The sequence below is a fragment of the Alosa sapidissima genome, chromosome 18 (genome assembly GCF_018492685.1).
Source record: "Alosa sapidissima isolate fAloSap1 chromosome 18, fAloSap1.pri, whole genome shotgun sequence".
Classification (NCBI taxonomy): Eukaryota; Metazoa; Chordata; class Actinopteri; order Clupeiformes; family Clupeidae; genus Alosa; species Alosa sapidissima.
This window is the reverse complement of record NC_055974.1, coordinates 23,738,993-23,761,711: the sequence shown is the minus strand read 5'-3', so window position 1 is coordinate 23,761,711 and position 22,719 is coordinate 23,738,993. Positions and strand designations below refer to the sequence as shown.

Below are 22,719 nucleotides of genomic sequence, written 5' to 3'. Positions count from 1 at the left end.
CATCCATGATAATGGAGAACAAATGATTCTGCAGATGTGTGTAACAGCAGGTCTTAGCATGTCCTCCTTGACACCCCTCTGCAGCTGCACTGTCAGTCCAGCGCATACATGTACCGGACCTCTCTCTCTCTTTTCCTATCGGTGTGTGTGTGTGTATGTGTTTATGTGTGTGTGAGGACTTGCTGAGTGGAGCCATTGCCAAGAGTGGGAGGCTAAAAGTTCACAAAACGCATTCCTGCCATGTTAGGTATCAGGACTTAGGGAGCTTTAATGGGGAACTGTAAAACATAGGGAGGTCGAAGCTGTCTCTGATGTACTTCCCTGAGTGGCCCTATTTTTTCTTTCCTTTATTCTATCTCTTCATTTTTTTATTTTTACAACAATCAGGCCTTTCAATCACAGAGAGAGATTACGAGGGAGTCTCATGTAACTGAAGTTTTATCTGCATTAAGAATGAAGGGATTTCACAACAATTGAAGAGAAACTTACAGAAATTTATAGCAACAATGGATTTTTATTTGTATTAAGCTTTATATTAAATTAATCAGTCATAAAATCTCTGCTGGGATTTACAATAAATTGTTCCCTTTTGCCACTAATACGATTAGGCTATTTAACATCAGATAAAAAAAATCAGTATAAAATATATTTATAGCGTGTCTATGTTTTTTCATTGCGTCCATATTTCTTTTTAATCGTGCTCTTTATCGGGAGAGGGATGGTGAGGACTGTGTGGATGAGGTCGGTTGTCGTGCTGGATTTCCTTGCGGCTCACTCCACTCAGCTCCTGTAGGTAAGTAAGTGGGTGAACACCACTGAGAGAGCTCCCTCTACTGGCCACTTGGGACAGGTGCGTGCAGTGCTGCAGGAGTGATGTCATCAGGTCCCCCACAGTCAAGCCCAGGAGATGGCTATCATGTGCCACACTGCTGAACTGATGAAGAGAATTTAATGAAGTTGTTTTTAGTCATTGAACAAAAACATCACCATATTGAAAAGTGCAGCCGTGGCCTACTGGTTTAGGGCTTCGGGCTTGAAACCGAAGGGTTGCCGGTTCAATCCCTGACCAGTAGGAAAACTGTGGGCGGGGGAAGTGGTTGAGCACTGCTCTCCCATGCCCACATCCACGGCATAAGTATAAGTAAGTATAAGTATACTCTTTTGATCCCGTGAGGGAAATTGCAAATTGGAAATTGGTCTCTGCATTTATCCCAATCCGTGAATTAGTGAAACACACACAGCACACAGTGTACACACAGTGAGGTGAAGCACACACTAATCCCGGCGCAGTGAGCTGCCTGCATCAACAGCGGCGCTCGGGGAGCAAAGTGCTAACCAGTAGGCCACGGCTGCCCAAAGTAGGAGTAGTAGGAGTAGTAGTAGTAGAAGTGCCCTTGTGCAAGGCACCTCACTGCTCCCCAAGCACCACTGTAGCACTGCTCCGGGTTAGTGTGTGCTTCATCTCATTGTGTGCTTCACCTTACTGTGTGTTCACTGTCCTCTGTGTGTTCCACTAATTCACAGATGGGATAAATGCAGAGACCAAATTCCTTGTATACGCAAGTATACTTGGCCTATAAACCTGATTTACAATTTTACGATTTGAAACCTTTATGTACAAGCGTTCACCATTATCTGGTGTCTAACATTATATTAAGAATACATCTGATCATGTACTCTACTCACTTGAGCTTGAAGCTGATGGTCAGCAACCACGAGCGTGAGTGTCTGGATCCCGAGCTGAGAAGCTGCAGCCCACATCAGCACCCCCTTCAGGTCATTTGTGGTCCTACACATCTGAGACCCAAGCAATACCCTCACCCTTGGGCCATGGCGTCTCTGTGTAACTTCACCCTCCGAATACCAAGAACCGTTCCCATCACGCCGAAGGCTACATGCTTTCCCATCGCCAACGAGATATTTCGAGGCAAGCTTCAAGGAGCCATCAATCACTTCGAGGGCAACGTGTTCTGCATAGCTGTCTAGCGCGCAGTCCGCAGCATTGTCAACTTGGGCCAGAGCACCAGTGGCTTGACCTGGGTTCCCACTGCTTAGGGAGGCCTGGACTCTTTTAGAAGGCTGGAGGGAGGTCCTAAGGGAGCCAGAAGTATAGTCTGGCGGGCCCTGAGCCATTGGACCAGCTCCAGGATGTAAAACTGCGCGCTGTAGCTCTGGGAGCGCCTGAATAAATGCAGTGGCTAGCAGCGCCTCTGCTAAGTCTCTCAGCCTCCCCGCACCCGTGGGGTCATCCTCTTGGCTCCCCGTCCTCTGCAGGGAGTGAACCTCCGAGGTCGGCCTGCGAATTTGGCTCCGAGTGCTCGCCTCGACTCCCACATCCGATGATGTGAGGCCTGCCTCGCTTTTCACGCTCCGTCGGTTTGGCTGGGCCGACGTGTTGATGTCTTTTGTCCTGTCCGGATCAATCATTTCTCTGTAGGAGGCTTGGAGTATCTCCTCGGCCCAGCGCTCAGCAGTAGGAAGAAGGCTTTTTTGGAATGCTGTCAGTGATGAGTAGCTCTCGATGGCACATCCAATGATATCTGTGGCTAGTTCATCTGCAAAGTCATTCAGTGCATCTGAATCACAATGTGCCTTGTTCAGAGGTCCGCTATTATTTTCTTTGACCGGTGTATCCTCTATGCATTCTGGGTATTCAAGAGATAAGGACCACATTAGCCGGTCTACGAAATCCTCTCCCTCATCTGATGTGGTGACATATTTAATGATGTCAGCCGATAGCTGGTCTGCATAATGAGACAGTTCAGGGCAGTTGGTCCATGGACTTTGGCTGGAGAGTCCTCCACTGATGTCTGCAAAACCTGCCTCGTCGGAGCACTCTAGCGATAAGGAACGCATCAGGCGGTGGACAAACTCGGCCGTATCCCTGTCCGTCTCCTTGTAGCCCCTCAGTAGTTGTTGGCTGGGGTTCGGGTTCTTGTTGGGAGTCGGTGGTGGGGGAGAGGGGAGGAACTCCTTCGCAAGCCCCCCCTTCAACTTCCTGCAGAAGCTGGCTCTGCTCTGAGTCACACCGGGGATTAACGGCGTGGTCGGTGGGGCATCGGGGTAATCCAGGGATTGGTTACTGGCCAGGCTAGATTGTGAGAGCAAACTTCCGATGGTGCGTGAGGAGCCAGATGCACCACGGGCCCTTGAGGATGCTGGTGGTTCAAACGTTGATTCCTCCCAATGCGTGTCCATGTTTTCGTCACATATTTCCTGTGATTGCCCACGTTCTGAGAGCATTCTCTCGTCATATGGATGTCTGCTGCAAGTCTCGCGGTGATGCGTAGATTGCGCTGTGCTCAGAACAGACGTCCTTGGGCTGCCATGTTCAGCCACCTCTTTCAAAGCCATTCGAAAAATCATGGACGTTAAATACTCGGCTAGCTTTTCCTCATCAGTGTAGCTGCTAGTTTTGCATTCCTGGTCGTCTCCCCAAAGGACATTTGCATTCGGATCAAAGAAACAATGCGAAGCAGTGGATCGGCCTTCATCAGTGCCGCACGTGGGCGACAGGACTTTCTCACTCTCCGTATCTCCAACACTGGGATGTGTGGCTGAACTTATAATATCACTGGCCAAGGCCTGCGCAAAGTTATGAACAGCTGCTGTGACTGATGAGCTTTTCCGCTGGAGAAAGTCCATTGACTGTTGATCTGCAGCATGACCTCTCTTCAAAGCCTCATCTAGGGTGTGTGAGTACAACCCAAGAGACCACAAAATGGATGCCTGATCGTATGACGGCGGAGGACTTAAAGGGACGTCAAAAACAATCTCCATTGGCATCTGCAGAGAGTCGAAACAGTATAACAGGGGGTGTGTATAGATTCTCACAAATGATAAAATATTTGTATATCCATAAGGCTTTTACATAACATTTACATAATCATCAGTCATAGTTATTAAGTTGTTTTCTTACTTAAACATTATTTACAACAATCACTGTGATTAACAGATTCACACAGTATCAGCAATGTCAGCAATGTGTGAGTTGTCTGTCATCTTTGAGGGAGTATACATCGGAATGTAACCTACCTTAGTGGTGTCTGCCTGAGAAACCGCCTGCAGCTCACAGAGAGTGTGATTGCTGTTTATCCAGTCCTGTGCATCCATGATCTGAGCAACACAAAATCTAACTTTTTTTTTTAATAGAAGTTCTGTCTCTGTATTCTTAAACTTTGCTTTGCCTCGCAGTTTCTTCTGTAAGCTTGAATGCACTGAATAAAAACCCACAACTGATCACCAGTTAGTTCCAGGAAGCAGAACATGTGATGCACCACAAAGGAAGTTGGTTTTTAATGTGCGCTCAAGAGACAAGTGGAGAGTTAGAGGTGAGCGAAAGAGAAACCCAAATTAGGCTGTGTGGGTGTTTACAAAATTTCCATCGCAAACAGACTCTCTGTGAGAACGGAATTACTTTAAATGTTATGAAATAATCTAGACATGTGTCATGTGAAAGCTACAGTTTACAAATAATGGGATTAGTTTGACATTATGGTTTCTTAATAAATCAACAAAATGTCATGGTCTGACAATTCAAAAACATTCCTTATTCCCAAACAAAAAGAAACAATAGCTTGATTACTTGGCCTGCATTTTGGTATTTCTTCACTAATGATGAATTTGGTATTTTTTTTTCCTGAAGTCCTGAAGAGTTTACTTTACAAGGCCTGGACTGAAATGTCTTCCAAAACGTAACGCAATACATGTGAAACTTTATTTCTTTAGGTGGGAAAAAGATGCGCTGTGACCCGCCAAGAGAAATGATAACACAGACTTGATCGTCACTCACATATAATGCAGCAGTGTTGTCTCTGGAGTGGACACACATGTGAACTTCACAAGGTGGAGAGAGATGTTGTAGCCTCACCCTCCCTTAGCCCTGAAGCTGGCTGTAATATTAAGAACAGTACAGGAATGTGGAACGGATCAATAGAAAAACACACAAGCACAGTTTTCTTTGTATTCGTGACAGGCAAGAGTGAGAACTCTATTTCACATGGTTATAAGCACTTGGAATATTGTGGCCTGTTTGATATTTCAAACTCATGCAGTGCCAACACTGATGAACTCACACTATCTTTAATTACATTATGGCTGAATATTTCAGTGACTCAGGGTGTGAGCTACCCTAGACACTGATTCTCTGATCACTGCTGAGTTCAAGACTGTCAAAAGGTTGCAAAGTGTACAAATCAAAGTGGTGCATTGAGCACTCTAGTTCCTGCAAGATCTCTGAAAAGGCCATTGTTTGTTTTCTTTTCAAACTTTTTTCTGAGCTTGATGAAATCAATATACTGTAGGTTTCATTTTCTTTTCAACTTTTCATTCTTGTCTTTCATCTGTAAATGACTTTTAAGGTGGACTTTAGGCTAACTGCCTTTTTAATATGGCAGGTTTTGAATAGGTCTACATGTCGAAGCTGGTGGGATAGCACCTCTGACACCCACGGGAAAAGACTGCCTCAAAAACCTGTTGCATATGTGCACGCACTTGCCAAACATGTCCTTCAATCAGGAAACCTTAGCAGAACATTTTCTGGCCTGGTATGTCTTAGTAGGTGGCAGATAAGCAAGGCTATTTTGGTCTGTTCAATAACAATTGAATGACAATGTTTTGCACTGTTCATCATGCTCCGTGATCATGGACAGCCCATTAGATTTAACTCATTAAATAAATTGTGTAGGCCAGTATCAGGGATCTGTTCCAGTCTATATCAGATATCTCACAAGCTACAAATGCTACATTTGACAAAGTGAGTGACAAAGTAGGCCTACTGGTTAATGTCCAGACATTTTCTTTTGCTGCATGGCCATGGTGCATAGTTTAAGAGGCACTCTACAGACTCTTGGATGAGGCTGTAGGCCTATGTTCAGTAGGCCTACTTGGTTTACCTTCCTCTGCGGGATACACAGGCGAGTCAGGGCTAACAGTGAACACCAATAAGGAAGCGGGATAACTTCACGCTATTTAAAGACCAACTTAACTTCCTGCATAAGGACAAAAGTAGAAGTGTGTGAAGGAAACTGTTATAGTTAGGATACATGTGGTAGCTTGACAAATGTTTGCTACTTGCCTATGTTTGATGTCTGTAGAATAATATTGCCCCTTCAGTTTTTTCTATAGAGTTTAGCTATTTTTCAATTATTCATTAACATTACTTTGTTGATATGAAGTTGAATCTCTAACAGGCAATCTCTGCCACGTGAACAATGTTTCACAGATCCACGTGATTCTAAACCAAAACTGAGATATGAGACTTTTCATGAGAGAAGGATCGATACTTTGATGATCTGAGCATACACCACATAAATAAACGACGCACAGTGAGAGAGCCGTTAAATTCAAATTAAATTCAGTCCAGTTTTGGTACACCACACCCCATTCGTCTTTGTTGTAGTAGCAGAGTGCTCCCCGATTATAAAAACAACTCTCAAATCCCGCTGCTATTGGTTGCTATGAAGTTTAAAAATTCGAGTGACCCCGCCCCTTAACAACGGCATCCCAACCGACTGGCCATTGGTGCGTTTGTGAGGCATTGTAGCCAATCAGCACAGAGCGTGCATGTTTTGGATTTTGCGAGAGCGCATTCATGTTTTCTGCAAAAAGCTCCAACCAGGATTCTGTCGGAAAAGAAAAGGCATTTATCTAAATGTTAAAGAGGCTATACATATTTGAACTCACTGGAGGAATTGCAGTGTAAACGGTAAGAGATAAATCCATATTATCAACTGAAGTGTTTTATTAGATTGTTGGTTTTGAATGTACAGGAGTAACGCTAACGTTTTCGCACAGTGATTCACGTGTACGGAGGATGAGGTTTTCCCTGAGTTGGGCATTTAACGCTGGATTTATCTTTATTAGATACTCTATTAACTTGTTAATAAGCATATTCATCAAGAATACAGATGCATTAACATAATTTTGGACCAGGTTTGTCTCTTAAACGGATTAACTGGGAGAATTTCCCATCGAGACATTTGTTAGCGTTAACGTTACCGAGTAAACCGAGTTAACTTACCAAGCCTGAGTTTCTTTCAATGTCTTATTCTTAACGTCACAGAATGCTAGCTTATTCTCATCTAACGTTTACCGAGCAGAATTAGTGGATACTCTTTTCAGCGTCTGTATTCACGGTTAGCAAGAAAATCGATTCGCCAAACGTTTGTTTGTTGAACATTGTTAATGTTAGAGATTCTTTGTATCCATTCAACGGTTGCCTGATTTCCCCACAGGATCATATTTCTAACTGGAACACATCAGCTTGCAGATATGCCTTTTTCAAGGGGTAAGAAACCAGTTGCAATCAGCAAGATTCCCAAAATCCACTCGAAAGCAACAGAGAATCAGGTTGGTCCCCTCATCAAAACAGCATCTCTCGCCCAACCGCCCTCGAGTTGCATTCAATCCCCACAAAGGCCTTTTTACTTTGTATAAACTAGATATGAGCGATTTAAGTGTTTAGCCACTACTGACATTACCTTAGATTCTCACTGTTGTGTTTTGCCTTCCTTTGAATTTAGGAGGTGACTCAGGTCAAAAGGTCTTCCTCTCCACCGAAGGGTGCACCTAAGAAGAGAACAGCCTTCATTGACATAACCAATGTAAGCCCAATGTGTCCTTTATAAGGTCTGCTACAAATGTACATTACTGTGCATGTCTCACAATTACCCCTCTGCTCAAGCTAGGCCTTCTCTCAGTGTCTGTCCGATACTCATATCGATGAAGATGATGAGGTAGTCCAACGAGTAAGTGCTAGTGCATGTGGCTTGCAGCTTTTAACTAAGAGGTTTCCCATGAAAACAGTGAAATTTGGGCAAATTCACAACAATGCTTTACTTGGTTGATTTCATAATGAGGGTGTTGATCCCTGCACAATAGGGGTTGTGTGTGTGTGTGTGTGTGTGTGTGTGTGTGTGTGTGTGTGTGTGTGTGTGTGTGCACACTGTGAGCTACAGCTTCTGGAGGATTTTTGTTTTCTTCGAAGAGGATCTATTCCATCCCACTCGGTTACACACATACACACACAGACTTGCACACACACCCCTACACCCCTACACACACCTATACCCCTACACACACCATAAGCACTAACAATTCTCTTGGCTGTCCCTCCTTTGTTGATGGGTGATGGGTGTTTGTTTGAAGGTCAGTCTTAAAATCATGGCCTATCCAGCCCAGCTGAAGATTAAGACACACTGAGTTTGTCTTGTTTTATTTTTTCAGGCACACAAGATCCACAACAGCATCATTGGCATCAAAAAGAAGGATGCTACCAAAAAGGCACAGGCAAAGCAGTCCTTGTCGGAAAGAAATCAAGCCAACTTGAAAAAGTAGGAATTCAATGTCTTGTTCCTATTCCATCTTTCTTTATTTTATTTGCTGCTTGTTTGTACTGTCCAGATAGCAGTTCATTAGTTTGTTATTGGCCTTAAGCCGGTGAAGTCAGGCTACTGGCATTTTGTTGAATAAAGGAGCAAATGTGTAAAGTAAAATGTATGCAACCTCCCCATCACATTTTCATCACCTCAACCTCCAAGTGATTGTACATCAGCCAACTTGAACCACTATGGTTTGTTAGTGGTTCAAGAACCACTATGGTTTGTTAGCTTGGCTGATGTTTTTAATGTTCTTGAGCTGATATCTATTATTTCACTTGCTTCTGTTAACTGTTATGTTGCACATGTTCAAGTCTATGGCATTGAAATCTGTGTCCGTTCTGTCTGTTGCAGGACCCTGTCGGTGAGCTCCGAGGGCCATTTAGAGGAGATAAAGCAGGAGGTAAAACAAGAAATTAAGCAGGAAATAAAACCAGAGCTAGAACAAGAGACAAAACAGGAGGTAAAGCAGGAAAAGCCGCTGGCTGTGGAACCAGTGACCGAGCCTGCGTCCAGTGATGTCCCTCCAAGATCACCGCTTCAGCCTTCAGAGGTAACTGCAAAGAGTTAGAACCAGATGGAGGCCTAGATGAGGACATGGCTGGTGTTTTAAGGGGGGGGGGGGGGGGGGGGGGGGGTTCTGGCTTGTTATCTAAGGTCAGTAGGTTAAGGGGACCCTTTTTGGTGGTTTATGTCAAGCCTCAAATAGATTACAATGTTTTTGTCAGAGTTGTAGCTGAGGAGAATGTGTCGATAAATCTATATTTGCATACTATATGCTGCCCTTCCCATGTGAAAGTAAGCTAGCACACGGTGCCACATCATGGCTAAATAGTTTTCGTTCCCAGGTAAAACCTGAGAAAGAAGAACCAGTGGAAGAGTCCTTTATCAAAGAACCAAAGCCCGCTCATCTGCTCCCTCCAGAGGTAATGTGTTTCCGTAGGGTGGTCTTTTTTAAACCCTAAAGTAACTTCATCTTGAGTTTTCTTAAAATCTAATTTTGAACAGAAGTAAGCCTTTCTGACCTCATCTTACCTGTGCCATTAATCTGTGGCCGCCAGTGATTTGTGTGTGTGTGTGTGTGTGTGTGTGTGTGTGTGTGTAAAGTGGTTATGGGAGGCACAGTAAAAGATGTTAAAACCAGCTTGCCTGTTTGGATGTGATCTAGGTGCCTCCTGAGTTTGACATAGATTCTGCAAACCAAGATGACTGCACGCTGGCACCAGAGTACGCCAAAGAAATTTTCGACTACCTCAAGAAAAGAGAGGTGAGTTCATTTTCCTTCTAAAAAAAAAGTCTGTTGAGACATAGGGGTGCGAGTTTGGCAGCGTATTTTGCTGAGAGTGCATGTGAAGTCAGACACACGAAGTGGGCAGAGTCAGGCGGAAGTTAATTAATAAAAGATAGATAGATAGATCGATAGATAGATAGATCGGAATTTAACACTGGTTGGATGTGATTGGTTTATTCAATTTCACTTCACTGGAGAAGTCTCGCCCATTTCAGTGTCCCCTCCTTGACCTAGCTTCCTGCTACCTATATTACTGCTGAACTCGGGGCCCAGGGTATGATTTTGTTTTTGTGTGTTTGTGGTGGGTGGTGTCGACTACAAATCACCCGAAGATTCACGGGGGAATACGCTGTGGCGTCTGTCGCCTTTACTGCATCGTATGACATTGCTTTTAGTTCAAAGGCACATATTAGGGGATATTAGCTCTGTAGTTTGAATGCAAAAAGGTCACGCTGAGCCTCAGTAAACGGTCAGCCACTATAGGAATGCTATTCTAAAAATGCAGTCTGCGATTCTACCTAAAGGTTGTTGAGATTTGAGTCAAAGTTGGCGGCCAAATTGCAACACATTTTGGGCACTCATCTATTTTGGGCAGAGCTGCGCATGCGCAAGGCTTCACGACACAAACGGAAAAACACATGATCGGTACGATGTATTCACAATGTACCACATTAATGCCACGATGTATTCACATGTCAACTTTTGGCGACGGAAAGGGCGAAATATGTGTAGACGACTGCCATCTTTGTGTTACGAACTAACCCTATACATTTCTATGGGGGATTCTGTCTCTATTTGAGTTCAAGACAATCAAATTGACACCTTTCCTGTCTGTGCTTTTGAAGCAATGCCGTGACTGTAGGCTGGAATTGAGTATGGCTCCTCCGAAGCCATGTCTGATTCATTAAAGGCCTCTGCACATTGGTGCCGACAATGAGTGTGCCACACTCTGCTTTCAACATTCGATTACATCAAATTCCATTGTTTTCAATAGAACTCCGCACACCAGCGTCAAACTTTGCCACCACCACCGTCATGTAGATTACGAGTCTGTTCTATTTTGTCCGCGCTGCTCAATAAAAATCCATTGTTTATCCAATGTTTGCCAAAATTTCAGCGCTGATGTGCATGGCAAGTGACCAAGCACTCATGTCGGCGCCTAGTTGAGTAGTTTACAGAGCCTTGACTCTGTATGGACTCTGGAGAGGCATTGTGCTAATTTTTTTTAATGTTTTGCCGAACAAGAAGTCTATTGTAATGTATTACTTAACCTTCAAGCCTCTGAACATTTAGTCTCATTATACGCTTAGCGCTTGTGCCACACTGAAAAGAGGACAAGGAATGTTTTAAGGTGACTGTCGAAATTTTTATTGGATTAGCCTTTTCTGGCAAGTATGTTTAGGTTATTTGTATGAATGAACCCGTTCCATAAAACACAACCTCTCTCTCTCTGGAACGAAGCTGGCTCTGATGCCTTTCAGGGTTGTCTACTTAACTGTCTTGCTAAGCCTTCACTCAGCGAGCCATTTGATGCTGCCTTGTTGAGACTGATCTGGTCTCAGTCCAGTCTGGTGATGCAGAAAGACGCCTCAGATAAATTTATACTAACATCATGCCTTGTGGAGGCCATCTTTGTTCACAGAGCTTAAGTTTCACTAAAGCAGGTCCGTAGACGATCCAAGCTTGGACTTGAGGTGCAGGAAGGCGAAGCGTTTTGGTCCTAACAATCCGTCAACAATGCTAAACTATATTGAAGAGTTTTCTTTCTGAACTTGCAGACGGTTTGTTCTGAATGTTTTGGGGGAAATAAACGCACAAGTTCAGAGTGACTCATTTTTTTCGACCCCTATTGTCAAAGAGCAATATTTTCCACATGTTAGGATCTCATGACATCTCCTGTCATTGTATCATTCATTTCACTTATTTTTTGTTTTTTCAGAAAGCAAGTAATTTAAAATGACCGTTTCCTTAGGCCTTGCAACGTCTCATCTGTCTCTAAGCCCTACACAGCACACAATGGCAAGTTAATTTAATAGATTGTTTCAAGATTGACCATTGGACCTCTCCCTCTCTTTCTTTCTTTCTTTCTTTCTTTCTTTCTTTCTTTCTTTCTTTCTCTCACTCTCATCAACAGGAAAAATTTGTCCTTGATGATTATTTGCCCGTGCAGCCAAGCATAACTGAAAACATCAGGGCCATTCTCGTGGACTGGATGGTGGAGGTCCAGGTATGCTGTGCTGCTATGCTTAACAAACACGTTGTTATTGTTTAAAGAAACACGTTATGATGATGTTGTTTTGTTGTTTAAAGAAATTATGAAATGTTATTGTTCAAAACAACAACTATGTGTCTCTCTTGTCCCGTAGGAGAATTTTGAGCTGAACCACGAGACGCTCTACCTGGCGGTGAAGCTGACGGATCACTACCTGGCGGCCGCACCCTGCACTAGGGACCTGCTGCAGCTGATAGGCTCCACTGCCATGCTGATTGCCGCCAAATTCGAGGTGAGCCTGGCACCACCTGTCTCTGCCCAACACTGATGGGCCTCTTCCACCAACGGGGAACAGTCTCCGAACTGGTTCGGTTCGTGCTCCGGATGTTGAGCTGTTTGGACCATTTTAACCCGAAATAAATCAGTTTGGAACCTGGAAAGTGGGTTCAGCGCTGGCACCATTTTTATTTTTTATTTTTTTGTTTTCTCTGTGAACCGGAGTGGGCGTGTTAGTCAACTGTTTATGCATAAAGGTTATGCATGTGACTGTTGACGCATCCCTGGTTCAAATCAAATCTGGTGGAAATGCAGGCTGGTTCACTAGATAGCACCAGGATTCAAAGGATTCTGAGGTTCTCTGTTGGTTGAAAAATGCCCTGACTGCTCATAGTCATGCTAATTAGCTTAGCATAAACATTAAAGGGAAGCTCCAGGTTTTTCTAAGCTGGGTCCTGTTTTTATAGCCGGAGTGAACCCAGACAAACCTGTTAGCAAATTTGATTTTGCTCTGCAAGTTGGTCTGGAAGCGGTCCCATTGACGCCCGTTTCCGAACTTCCTGTTTTAGACTGCCAGGGGCGTAACCAGCAGTGAAATCAAACCGATCTTTCTTGTAAACAAAGGTTTTAAATGCAGTGGATTACTCAAAGGAAATACACATTCCTGGGTTTTTGGTGATTTGGAAAATTACTTCAGTGGGATCCTTTCCCTTTAAGATATTTTTGGGGTCTAAATCTTCACTGTGGATATAACGAACAAAATTGAGTAAAAGTCAAGTATTGAGACAGAACATGAGAACCATCAGATTTTAAAAGTGTATACCATGAAAGCCTACAGGCCTTTTTGGTATGCCTCGTTATTGCTTTTACTGCCCACTGATTATGCACCACTGTATGGGCAAATGCTCTTGTACTGCATGAGCAAACTTTACCTCTGATGCACACAGGAAAGCTGTAGTTCCATTTGGTCTGTGAGGTTAGGAACTCATAAATCATGTTGGTATTTTTAATTTAATAAAAACATTTTTCTTTGCAAATTGGCTTTCCCCCTCAATGCCTAAAACAACAACCAGTACTTGATCATGCCAGACCTATTAAGATTTTATTGTAGTATTTGTCATTTTATGAGGGGGAAAATGTAGCTGTTTGCAGGAGTCCAAAATGGTAGGCAGTGGACCAGAATCAGCCCTGTGCAGTCTCTCTCTCTCTCTCTCTCTCTCTCTCTCTCTCTCTCTCTCTCTCTCTCTCTCTCTCTCTCTCTCTCTCTCTCTCTCTCTCTCTCTCTCTCTCTCTCTCACTTTCTCTTTCTCTGTCTCTCTATCTCTTTCCCACTCTCTCTTTCTCTTGCTCTCTCTCTATCTCTCCGTCACTCTTTCTCTCTCTCTCTCTCTCTCTCTGTTTCTCTTTCTCTGTCACTCCTTTTCTCTGTCACTTTCTCTTTCTCTGTCTCTCTATCTCTTTCCCACTCTCTCTGTCTCTTGCTCTCTCTTTTTATCTCTCCGTCACTCTTTCTGTCCCTCTCTCTCCCACTCTTTTCTCTCTCTCTGTATGTCTCTCTGTCTAGCTCTCGCTCTCTCTGTCTTTGGCTCTCTCTCTCTCTCTCTCATCTCTGTCTGTCTCCCTCTTTTTCATTTTTTTTCCCTCTCAAATGGTGTCCTGCGTGTCACACCTGTGGCACTGTGATAAAATGCAGGCTTTGTGGCACTCCCCCTGTTTCACAGTGCAGGAGCAGAGCCAGTTTTATCTGCAAAGGATTATTACGGTTTCCGGCCCAAATGCACAGATTGTTATTATATGTATATGTAGTAGGCCAGAATCTGACTCCAGTGCTGCCAGCCTATATAAACTGCTGGTTAGTAATTGGAGTGACACACTTTAGTCCATCCCCCATTCAGCAGAGCAGTGTTTCCCACAGAATTAAATTCTATTTGTGGTGGTAGGTTTGCAGAATTAACTTGAATGCAACAGTTTTTAACAAATTAGCGCAGCGTGGTTATGATGCTAACCAGATTTAAGCACAATTTAGTACAACCTGGAAAGTCATTGTGTGGTGGTCAATGTTGATATTGTGGTGGGCCGCCACAAATAAGTCAATGTATGGGAAACACTGCAGAGCCTGTACTGGAGAGTGTAAAATGGCATCTTAACTTCCTTTTACCCCCCAGAGCAGCACCTATTCCTCTATAAATGCTATAAATAAAAACACGTTTCTCTCTCCCTCCATCAGGAGCGATGCCCGCCGTGTGTCGATGACTTCCTGTACATCTGTGACGACGCCTACAAGCGCCCTCAGCTTATCGCCATGGAGGCCAACATCCTGAAGGCACTCGACTTTGACATCAACATCCCCATCTCATACCGCTTTCTCCGCCGCTTCGCCAAGGTAGTGTGTGCGTGTGTGTGTGTGTGCGTGTGTGTGCGTGTGTGTGCGCACGTGTGTGTCTGTGTGTGTGTGTGTCTGTGTGTGTGTGCGTGTGTGTGCGTGTGTGTGTGTGTGCACGTGTGTGTGTGTCTGTGTGTGTCTGTGTGTGTCTGTGTGTGTGTGTGTGTGTGTGTGTGTGTGTGCACGTGTGTGTCTGTGTGTGTCTGTGTGTGTGTGCGCGTGTGTGTGCGTGTGTGTGCGTGTGTGTGTGTGTGTGTGTGTGTGTGTGTGTGTGTGTGTGTGTGTGTGTGTGCACGTGTGTGTCTGTGTGTGTCTGTGTGTGTGTGCGCGTGTGTGTGCGTGTGTGTGTGTGTGTGTGCGTGTGTGTGTGTGTGTGCGCACGTGTGTGTGTCTGTGTGTGTGTGTCTATACCAAGCAAGGTATGTTTGAGTGTATGGTCATGTGTGAGTGTGTGGCTATGTCCAGGGAGAGTGTGTGTTTGAGCGGATAAGAGTGGATGTAACCTTGTGTTAGTGTATGTCTGTGCCAGTGATTGAGTGCTGTTTCTGTGTGTGTTTATGTCATTGAGTGAGAGCTTGTGTGTGTCTGTGTGACCTCCTCATTCGCCTGCCCTACAACAATTCATTACTCTGCTGAAGATGAAATCTCTGTAGCTGCACCTGGGTGCCAGAGTGGTGTGTGCGTGTGCGTGTGCGTGTGCGCACGCACCCAGGTGTTTGTTTCTGTGTTAGATGCTATGGGATGCTGTGTGAGTGCTTCCTCTGGCCTCTGGCTCACATCCCAGCTCTCTCAGCTCCTAATTAACTCAGACTGGGGCGATCAGTGTAGTTATCTCTTTTTTTTTATATATGCAGTCTATGGTAGTTATGCACAAAAGCCATTGTGTTCCCATTAATTAAACCCAAAGCACTTCAGCGGTGCAGATCAATGTACGTGAATAAAACTGGGGCTTGTGTTTACACAATGATTACCGTCTGTAGGCTCACTGTCTGAAGGTTAACTCCTCCGTATAGTAACACAACGGGCACTAATTTAAATGACTGAAAGTCACTAAATGACAGTCACTCAATGAGCAAAGTGTCTGGTGAATGAACTTAAGCTCCTGTGTTGCATTGTGGGAGTATGGAGCTGAATCACCAATGTGTGTGCTTAGGATCTTGCTCATCGAATTAAATTTGCAAATAGATTTTGCCACATTATTAAATTATGTTAGCTTTAGTTAGACTTAAGCCATTGCACTATGCCTGCCTTTTAAATTAGGGTCTTATGTAGGAATTTGTCAAGATCCAGACCGCTTGTCCCCTAGTTAGCCCCGTCAAAGTCCTTTTAGGCAAGTCCCTCCACTCCGCGGCCATATAGCAACGCTTTTTGGGTACTCATCGGGCATCCTATTCGGCAGGAAATGCGCGTGCACAAGGCTTCACGACACCAACCGTGCTGCAGCGGCGAGTTCACAACACATGATTGGCATGATGTCTGCACAACACAGCACATAATTGGCTCAATGTAGTCACATCACACCACATGATTGGCTCAATGTATACACATGTCGACGTTTTGGCGAGGAAGGGGTGGGATGTGTGTAGACAACGGCGTTACAAACTAACCCCATGCATTTCTATGGAGGATTTTTTGAGTGGTGTGTCTCCTCATTAGAAAGTCTCTGGCCTCATGTCCATTAGCCCTTACGTAAAACAACTACATTGTGTGTCTTTGAAGTGTGCAAAGATGGTAACTTAGCCCTTACGTAAAACAACTACATTGTGTGGCTTTGAAGTGTGCAAAGATGGTAACTTAGCCCTTACGTAAAACAACTACATTGTGTGGCTTTGAAGTGTGCAAAGATGGTAACTTAGCCCTTACATAAAACAACTACATTGTGTGGCTTTGAAGTGGGCAAAGATGGTAACTTAGCCCTTACGTCTCTTCACAATGTAAGTAGAATGCTCCATTGACTTGAATGGGATTTCCGAAAGTTCTAGCGGTCATTATTTCTTGGGAAAGGACCTCTGAAAACAAGAATGACCGCTGTCAATGGCAACGGAGTTTGTGCTTGGAACTTCATTCAAAAGTGAAAGCAGACGGTTGATCAGCTGTGTTCTAAAGAATGTTTGATTCAAGTTCAGCGTGTGTTGCGAACTATTTGTTTCTCAGCAAAAGCCACGACGAAACGGTAACAAATAAGTGTAAAGAGACATATCATGGAGTTTATTTTTTCGTTCTGGCAAGTAGCCGTATAATAAGCGGGATAATGTATAGAACGCTGGTCATCATGGGAAAATAAGTCCCTTCAGGGCGAAACAAGACCGGTTCGTCCTGTCGGGACTTATTTTCCCCATAATGACCGGCGTTCTATACATTATCCCTTACTTATTGCTTTTTTCCCTCATTTTTATTGTTTATTTCATTAGGCTATTGATTGAATTAACATTGTTGTTTATGGCTATTCTCCTTATTATAGTCTGACCAACATCTTCATTTATTCCCTGTTAAATTTAAGTATTATATTGTTTTGTATTTGTATGTCGCTTTGGACAAAAGCGTAACCATAACCATATTATATGTTACAATATAAAATAATTCATTAATTATATTATATTATTATATATGATTATTATATTATAACATGGGGGATGTGTGTTGTTAATGTGAAACAGAACAGCGTTTCTGTGTGGTGCAGCGGACTTTCCATGGTCCGGTCCCATTACCTCCAGATGTAGTAGGATGTTTAAAGAAAGTGTTTTGCGTGCAGTTTAAAAAAAGGCAATCCTGTCCAGGAAAAAAAACTAAAACAGGATGGCCGTGTGACGCCTCAGAAGGCAGGGGAAATTCCCACAGTCCCCGACTCGGTGCCCTTGGGTGGAGCGGATGGGAGGTTTACCTCTTATTATTCTTTTGGCTTGTTTTCTTTTGAAATTGAATGTAAATAAACTACACGTAAATATGTCTAAAATAGACCAACACTCGCAGGACAAGGTCACTACATGGTACCCCACCCCCCTTTGCTGAATGCTATGGTGGTACCTAACCTGAGAATGTAATGGTGGATGTAGTTGGTGTTCACCCTCGGGATGCAACCTTTAAGGTATTGAGATTGTCTTGCAGTAAGTACTGTAAGCAGTATGACACGAGTGGGAGTGGGGTTGGTGAAGTACATTGCTACGGCTGTAATTCAGCTGTAGGTACGAGGTCATCCTTTTATGATGACTCATAGAATGCCTCTCGTCCAATCAGAAGTTAATGAATAGTTTGACTGGATCTAACTATCACATAATGTATAATAAAGGTATGCAGACTGGTTTCAATCATCTCTGCACAGGACGATGAGCTCTGTTGTTGAAAACTTTCCCATCATTGTTTGATGTCTTGTCTCACGATCGTTAAATGTCTCTGTTCTTGTTCTTGAACTTGTTTCTCCCATGCAGAAGTCGTCTTCCTACAGATTAGTGTGTGTTGCTTTGGATATTCCAAAGCAGTTTTAATGCATCTTGTCTTAGATGTATTTGGATTGTTTGATGTCTTTCGCTTCAGTCGTAGCAGAATTGTTTTCTGCAACTCATCTAATGTGTGTGTGTATGTGGTGTGTGTGTGTCCTCAGTGTGTGGGGGCTAACATGGAGACGTTGACGCTGGCACGGTTCGTGTGTGAGCTGAGCCTGCAGGAGATGAGCTTTGTGAGTGTGAGAGGCTCCATCCTGGCCTGCGCATGCCTGCTCATCGCCCTGGTGACCAAGGACATCTGCGGATGGGTGAGTTTATACTGTCCCCTTTGGAGGACTCAGCACACACACACACACACACACACACTCTCTGTTTGGGAGCAGTGTCCATAGTGTTCTCTGTACTTTTTCATCTTATCACTTATCAGCACCTACAGGATTAATTTATGTCTGCATCTGACATTTACACACACGCGCACAGACACACACATACATGCGCAGACACACACAAACAAGCACACGCATGCATGTTCCCACCCATCATCCCCTCTACCCCCCCCACCCCCCTTCTGTTGCCCCTCAGAGCCCCATCCTGGTGTTCCACTCTGGGTACAGCGTGGAGGAGGTGGCCCCGGTCGTGAGGAAGCTCCACGCCATGCTCAAGGGCCAGAGCGACAACAAGTTAGAGGCCGTCCGCAGCAAATACTCCCACCAGTAAGTTTCTGCACACACAAACCCACAAACCCTGCCCACCTCCTAATGCAAATTATGCTGTGGCACAGTTTGCATAGGATTTGTTTTGGTATAATGGAATAATAATGTTTGTATATTTCCTCTCATGAGTTGAAGCATCCCACATAACATTATTAAATTAGATATATATGTAAGGGATAATGGACAACACGGCATTCGGTTAACAGAAATGAATGGCCGTTCGAGGTTGTAAAACGGCCCCGACACACAGCCGAGCACCGTGGAGTCCATTATCCCGCATATTCCACTGTTGCCACTTGCGTTGTGTTCATTTCCTGTTATAATTGAAACGTTTGAATCGCTAACTAATTCTTTCCGCCACGCGACAAACTGCCATTACTACTTCTAAATGGATGGTTTCTATTTGCAAAAGCAAAACAGCATAACAATTAGAAGATTGACAGCATTAAGGGAAACCGTAACATGTAACGAAAAATATCTCAAAATATTTCTCTCTCTTTCTCTTTCTCTTTCTCTCTCTCTGGGTGCACGCGCACACAGACACACACAGTGACTGCACTGTCTGTTTCTTAGTCAGTCATGACTGCACTGTCGGACTACCTCCCTCGGTTTGTCAGGGTCAGTCATGACTGACGGGGCCACAGACGTACTACCGCAGGCACTGACTCAGCAGTCCATCCTGCTCTACAGGCCTTTGGGTTTCTGTTAAAGGAGCAGGCCTTAAAGGAGGTGTGTGTGTGTGTGTGTGTGTCTGTGTCAAATCACCATTCTGTGTACACTCACAGACAGGCTTGGCTCTGGTTCTGTACAGTAAACGGTTGTATTCCAGTACACCTTTTTCCTTCTCTTTCCATGATGAAATCCCCAATGGTTTAAGTGTAATATTACACCTTCCTTATTTTGAGAATTGGTATCTATCTGGCCCTGTCCCCTCTACACACACTGTTCAGCTGCTACTGCAGCGCGATACAATTTACACTTGAAATCGACACAGGAATGGCATAGAAATGTCATTAGCCTACAGGGGTTCCTTGAAAAGTCATGGAAAAGTTTTGACATGTCAGTAAAAATGGAACCCTCAATGGGAATGTTGGAAAATGAACGTTCCAAAGAATATTTGGGTTCATTAAAGAGTCCCGAAGTGTGACATAGCGTTTCCATGACGGTAGAATCACTGGATCTAAACAAACTTTCGAAGTGGCATAAATGGCATTGAATGTAGACATGTGGCACCATTTCTAGCTAATAAAAATAAATATATCCATTTAAACGTGTTTTACCTGCTAGGCAGCAGCTTAACCACATAACACGGATTCCATGGCAGGTGTAATAGAAAGAAAGAAAATTCCAGTGGATATTTCATGTCTTCTCAAAGACTGGCGGCTGTTAAGAGCGATGTTTTTTTGCCAAAAAAATAAAGGCAAAACACGTCCGTGAATTTAAGGATTTTAACCGCATGCTGTGAAGTTACATGCAGGTCTCTTTTACGGAGGAAACCCATGCTAAAATAAAATTCTGTAGTCACGAATTTGATCGTGTTGGTATGAATATATGTTGTAGTATGTGATTCCTACAGTGTAAAAAAAAATACTAACGTCTTAGAAACATTGTAAAATTATTGAAATAGATAAAGAAAGCCACCGCTATGGTGTTGTGTGGTATTTCTAATGGTAGATTGATTTGTTTAGAGCCAGTGAAATTGCTGCCTTGGCAACGCCACGTCATGGCTTTGGGACTCTATTCAACATAGAATTTTAGAATCTTGAATTGTTGTGTAACGGAATCTTATGTTAGAATGTTCAAAAACTATCATGGATGGTTTCATGGACTGTGAAAAACACCAACATTGTAAGCTCATTTCAAAAGTGTGACTGTAAAGCGTTTTCCGCTGGCAGGAAAGTGCTAGCCAGCGTCTGGGGGAATGGTTCATTGCAAGAAATTGCTCCCACAGTGCTGTTTATTTTGAGGATGACCACGTCCCCACCGCTATGGTGTGGTGAACTAGCATAGCCCCTTAGTGACAACACAAGCGCCGTTCTGAAATGTAATGAGATTTTTAGACTCATTTTTAGCTTAGCCATACAAAAAAAAAAAGGCAGCGTTCTGGAAAAAGACACGTTACAGGGTCCAGCGTTTGGTATCTGGGCGGCCACAAAAAACGGTTGGCTTTGGGTGGAGTGGGGGTGTGTGGAACGCTAAACACCCTAAAGGGAACCCCAAAGAACCCATGGAGCGCAACTAATGAAATGTTGGTTGTTTTCTGGGCTGACCAAACCTGATGCTCTGTTCATTACACATCCATTCCTCCAAAAAGCACTTTGTGTGTCAAATCTGGCTGCAATTTGAACAAATCAATGGCACACTCACGTTTTAAATTTTATGTGGCTCACAATAGCCCTGTATTATTCTGTCATTAGACAGAATAATGAAAAGGCCTATAAGAGCCGTTGGAGCTCTGCTGGCTTGTTCCCCAAGGCAGAGCAGACTAAAGCCCTTGTTAAAGTACTGTCGGGAGACGCGGTATTGAATTGCAGCCAAGGGCAGGAATTTCTCTCCCATGACGCAACAACTGTTTATGTGTGTGCGTTTACGTGTTCTCATGTCGTCATCATTGGGTCTGTAATTTGATAACACAGGAACACTAGGGAATGGTAACCATGCACATTTCTCGAGGGTCTTGCAACCACTTGAAGTATCACCTTGAATCAATACCTTTTTTCCCCTTTTCCTTTTTTGTGTTATGTTTTCATCGTGTTCATCACTGCTTAACTGCTTCCAGCTGCATGTTCTTTCTTTCTTTCTCTTTCTTTCTTTCTTTCTTTCTTTCTTTCTTTCTTTCTTTGTTTCCTTCCTTCCATGTTCCTCTTTTGCTGGGACATTCTGACCGATTGCCTCTGAAGTCTTGGATCAAACAGGTCTTGCGCTTGGCCTTTTTTAGGAGTCCCATTCATCATGAACTTATTACACGTCAGCTACAGATGGCTGTACTGAAGCCAGAGGGGTAGCATTGGGTGGAAGCTCATCATATCAGACTTTCTGTTTCTCTTCCCCCTTTTCCCCCTTTAGATTGGTTTGTCTAAATGTCCTCCTCTTGGTTGTTTTTGTTATTTGATTTGTTTGTTTGTTTATCTATTTGTGTATATGTTTATTTTCTCTACAGAGTGTTCTTTGAGGTTGCAAAAATGCCACTTGTGAGTTTGGAGAAGCTGGAGCAGTTCCTGCAGTGATGCGGTGACTCCCCCATTCCAATGCTACAGGAGAGGACTTGTGGATCACACCCCAGCTTTGTAAAATAAATAAAACTCTATTTATAATGTATATTGAAGCCATTTTAAAATAAAAAAAGCTTTTTTTTGTATATGTCTTGTGCTGATGTTGATATGCATTTGTTTTGTTTTTTTGTGGTTCAGAATACTAAATCCTAGTAAGCTTGTAGGACGTGGAAAAAATTGTTACAGTGAGCTATTTTTAAAAGATACTAGTGTGATGGAAAGTTGCTGTAATTATTCTAATAATTCTCAAATGGTCGTTTCAAATAATATAATGTTCCTTGTGTTCTGTTTTGTCTTTTTATATGTTGTACAGTTGATCATGTTCACTCTAGTGTGAAAATTGTCCTGTTCGAGAAATAAACCATTTTTTTTATGCATGTTTTAAAATTGGTTATGTCAAAGTGTTCTGTGTGGTCGACTTAAAAAAAACAAGTGTTCTGCTCAGTGGGAATAGGCTGTCCTTTTCTTCAGTTCCACAGTTTAACCAGAAGGTGGCGATGTAGTGACATGTTTAAAATGAGGTCATAAAAACAGACTGTGCAGTTGCCATGGCTGTTAAAGCCAAGTTGTAGTAGGTTATGTGACGCCGTTGAAGGCCAAATGCGCTAGGTTAAGTGAGTATTTTTGACTGTGGCTATAGGCATTTTACAATGGTCAGGTCAGAGAGGGTTAAAGCGGAGCTAGTAATCAAGGATCTTTGGTCAGGTCTTGCATGATTAGACCCCACTTGCCCAAACTACCTTCCCTGTCTTCA

General features: G+C 43.5%; 2 protein-coding genes across 5 annotated transcripts; one reads left to right on the top strand and one right to left on the bottom strand.

Moving 5' to 3' along the window:
* Positions 1–494: 494 nt before the first annotated feature.
* Positions 495–6,427, bottom strand: si:dkey-171c9.3. Of its 3 annotated transcripts, XM_042070357.1 has the most exons (5): positions 6,077–6,427; positions 4,793–4,892; positions 4,036–4,116; positions 1,687–3,786; positions 495–934 (listed from the first exon to the last, which is right to left on the bottom strand). In XM_042070357.1, the coding sequence occupies exons 2-5, from the start codon at positions 4,829–4,831 to the stop codon at positions 692–694; spliced, it is 2,463 nt and encodes an 820-aa protein (XP_041926291.1). In that variant the 5' UTR covers positions 4,832–4,892; positions 6,077–6,427; the 3' UTR covers positions 495–691. The 3 variants fall into 3 exon arrangements, with proteins under 3 accessions (XP_041926291.1, XP_041926293.1, XP_041926292.1); XM_042070359.1 differs by lacking the exon at positions 6,077–6,427 and having other exon boundaries at positions 4,036–4,217; positions 4,793–5,068; XM_042070358.1 differs by lacking the exons at positions 4,793–4,892; positions 6,077–6,427 and having other exon boundaries at positions 4,036–4,532.
* A 109-nt stretch (positions 6,428–6,536) lies between these two features.
* Positions 6,537–22,352, top strand: ccnb3 (cyclin B3). Of its 2 annotated transcripts, XM_042070360.1 has the most exons (14): positions 6,537–6,706; positions 7,236–7,350; positions 7,524–7,604; positions 7,689–7,748; positions 8,227–8,333; positions 8,733–8,931; positions 9,227–9,304; positions 9,547–9,645; positions 11,804–11,896; positions 12,036–12,173; positions 14,385–14,540; positions 18,139–18,288; positions 18,563–18,693; positions 21,854–22,352. In XM_042070360.1, the coding sequence occupies exons 2-14, from the start codon at positions 7,273–7,275 to the stop codon at positions 21,918–21,920; spliced, it is 1,437 nt and encodes a 478-aa protein (XP_041926294.1). In that variant the 5' UTR covers positions 6,537–6,706; positions 7,236–7,272; the 3' UTR covers positions 21,921–22,352. The 2 variants fall into 2 exon arrangements, with proteins under 2 accessions (XP_041926294.1, XP_041926295.1); XM_042070361.1 differs by lacking the exon at positions 7,689–7,748 and having other exon boundaries at positions 6,540–6,706.
* Positions 22,353–22,719: the final 367 nt, after the last annotated feature.

What these genes read in the sequence shown, in the direction of transcription:
- si:dkey-171c9.3 (XM_042070357.1), bottom strand. Translation starts at nt 4,831, where the DNA reads ATGTGTGTCCACTCCAGAGACAACACTGCTGCATTATAT. An exon ending in ACAACACTGCTGCATTATAT is followed by an intron (nt 4,117 to 4,792) that starts GTGAGTGACGAT and finishes TGTGTTGCTCAG; the next exon opens with ATCATGGATGCACAGGACTG. An exon ending in CTCAGGCAGACACCACTAAG is followed by an intron (nt 3,787 to 4,035) that starts GTAGGTTACATT and finishes GACTCTCTGCAG; the next exon opens with ATGCCAATGGAGATTGTTTT.
- ccnb3 (XM_042070360.1), top strand. Translation starts at nt 7,273, where the DNA reads ATGCCTTTTTCAAGGGGTAAGAAACCAGTTGCAATCAGCAAGATTCCC. An exon ending in AATCAAGCCAACTTGAAAAA is followed by an intron (nt 8,334 to 8,732) that starts GTAGGAATTCAA and finishes TGTCTGTTGCAG; the next exon opens with GACCCTGTCGGTGAGCTCCG. An exon ending in CTCATCTGCTCCCTCCAGAG is followed by an intron (nt 9,305 to 9,546) that starts GTAATGTGTTTC and finishes GATGTGATCTAG; the next exon opens with GTGCCTCCTGAGTTTGACAT.